The sequence below is a fragment of the Pterocles gutturalis genome, unplaced genomic scaffold (genome assembly GCF_000699245.1).
Source record: "Pterocles gutturalis isolate BGI_N339 unplaced genomic scaffold, ASM69924v1 scaffold25822, whole genome shotgun sequence".
Classification (NCBI taxonomy): Eukaryota; Metazoa; Chordata; class Aves; order Pterocliformes; family Pteroclidae; genus Pterocles; species Pterocles gutturalis.
Genome location: NW_010116157.1, coordinates 3,270 through 4,634, shown reverse-complemented (window position 1 = coordinate 4,634; position 1,365 = coordinate 3,270). Strand labels below are relative to the sequence as shown.

The following is a 1,365-nucleotide window of genomic DNA, read 5'->3' as shown; positions in this document are numbered from 1 at the left end:
ACCAGGAAGCCCTTGGGGGGTGGCTCTGGGGACACCAGCCTGGGGGGAGGGAGGTGGAGAGCCATCAGCCAGCCCCAGCCATGCCCCCTGCCGCTGCCCCCCATGCGTACCCACTGCGGCAGAGGCAGGAACACGTGTGCGTCCCAGAAGGGAGGCCTGGAGAAGGTCTGGAGGAGGTCTCCTCACCTGAAGAAGGTGTGATGCTCTATGCAGACCTTCCAGAGGCGCTTGGCGGAGCGGTGGTTGGGCAGCTTGAAGCCGATGGTGCTCTCAAACTGTTCATACTTGGGGGAGACAGAGACACGTCGTTACAGGCAGATCCTGCCCCAGAAGATTGATGGGACCCATCCTGCTGAGCCTCTCAGGCTGCCCCGGCAGGAGCCATGACTGTGCAAAAAAACAGTCTTCAAAGCAGCGCTGGCAAGGGCCACGGCAGCCCCACAGGGTGCTGGGATCACACCCCCACACTTTTGGCCTAAGCACTTTCCTCAACTGTAAATGGCTTTTCAGTGCAAGATAAATTCCCTCAAGGAACAAAAACCTTTTACAGCTCGTGTGGGCGAGAGGACATCACTCTCCATTTTAGATGCGCTGCCCTCGCCCTCCTGCCTGCTGGAAAACGTGGGTGGAAATGCATTCTCCATCAGCGCACGCAAAAGCGAGAAGAGTGAAAATCAAGTCAGAAAACGAATGAAGAAGCCTCCTGATGTTTTTTTGTGAAGCATGGAAGACAAGTCAAAAATGGCCCTCAACACCCCTTCCTGGGCCACCTCCCTACGCCAGCGGGGTCACGGCATTTGGCTGGTGGGGAGAGGAGCCTGGGGTGCCCCCAGCCTGCTGGAGTCACCTTGCCAGTGAGAAAACAAGAGCACGAACACAAAAGCACTTGCTGAAAGCCTCCACATGCCATGGGAGATGTGCTCTCCTGGCCAGCGTGGTCATTAACCTGGGCCCCTCGGGGCAGAGACCCCCAGCAGGCAGCCCCAGCCCCGCCCAGCAGCACCCTTCCTGCCCCGCGGCCACGATGGCGCTCAGCACCCACCTCACCCGGCCGGATCTTGATGTAGAAGTTGCTCCTCTTGTAGGAAATTTTGAGGATCTTGGGCCAGGCGAAGCGGTTGATCCTCAGGCGGTCCCTGTAGATGAGGAGGCCATTGGCGCAGACGCCCAGCATGATGTCGATGCCCTCGGAGTCCTGGAGGGGACAAGAGGGACAGGAGGGGACTGCTCAGCTGCCCAGTAAAAACCAGTCTGGCCAGCACGCCATGCTCCCTCCTGCTCGGTGCTCTGCTACAGGCTGACAGCGAGGTCACTGAGTTGCAGCCTGCTTGAGGTGGGTTCTCTGGAGGTCCTCTGGTCCGACAC

General features: G+C 59.3%; 1 protein-coding gene across 1 annotated transcript in view; it reads right to left on the bottom strand.

Moving 5' to 3' along the window:
• Positions 1-5: 5 nt before the first annotated feature.
• The window catches only part of LOC104463203 (band 4.1-like protein 1), a gene marked incomplete at both ends in the record, with an annotated part of 3,142 nt that continues 1,782 nt past the window's right edge, over positions 6-1,365 (bottom strand). The window contains 3 exons of the mRNA XM_010075434.1: positions 6-39; positions 187-284; positions 1,043-1,195. Coding sequence (XP_010073736.1) covers positions 6-39; positions 187-284; positions 1,043-1,195 — 285 coding nt within the window. The remainder of the gene's footprint in view (positions 40-186; positions 285-1,042; positions 1,196-1,365) is intronic.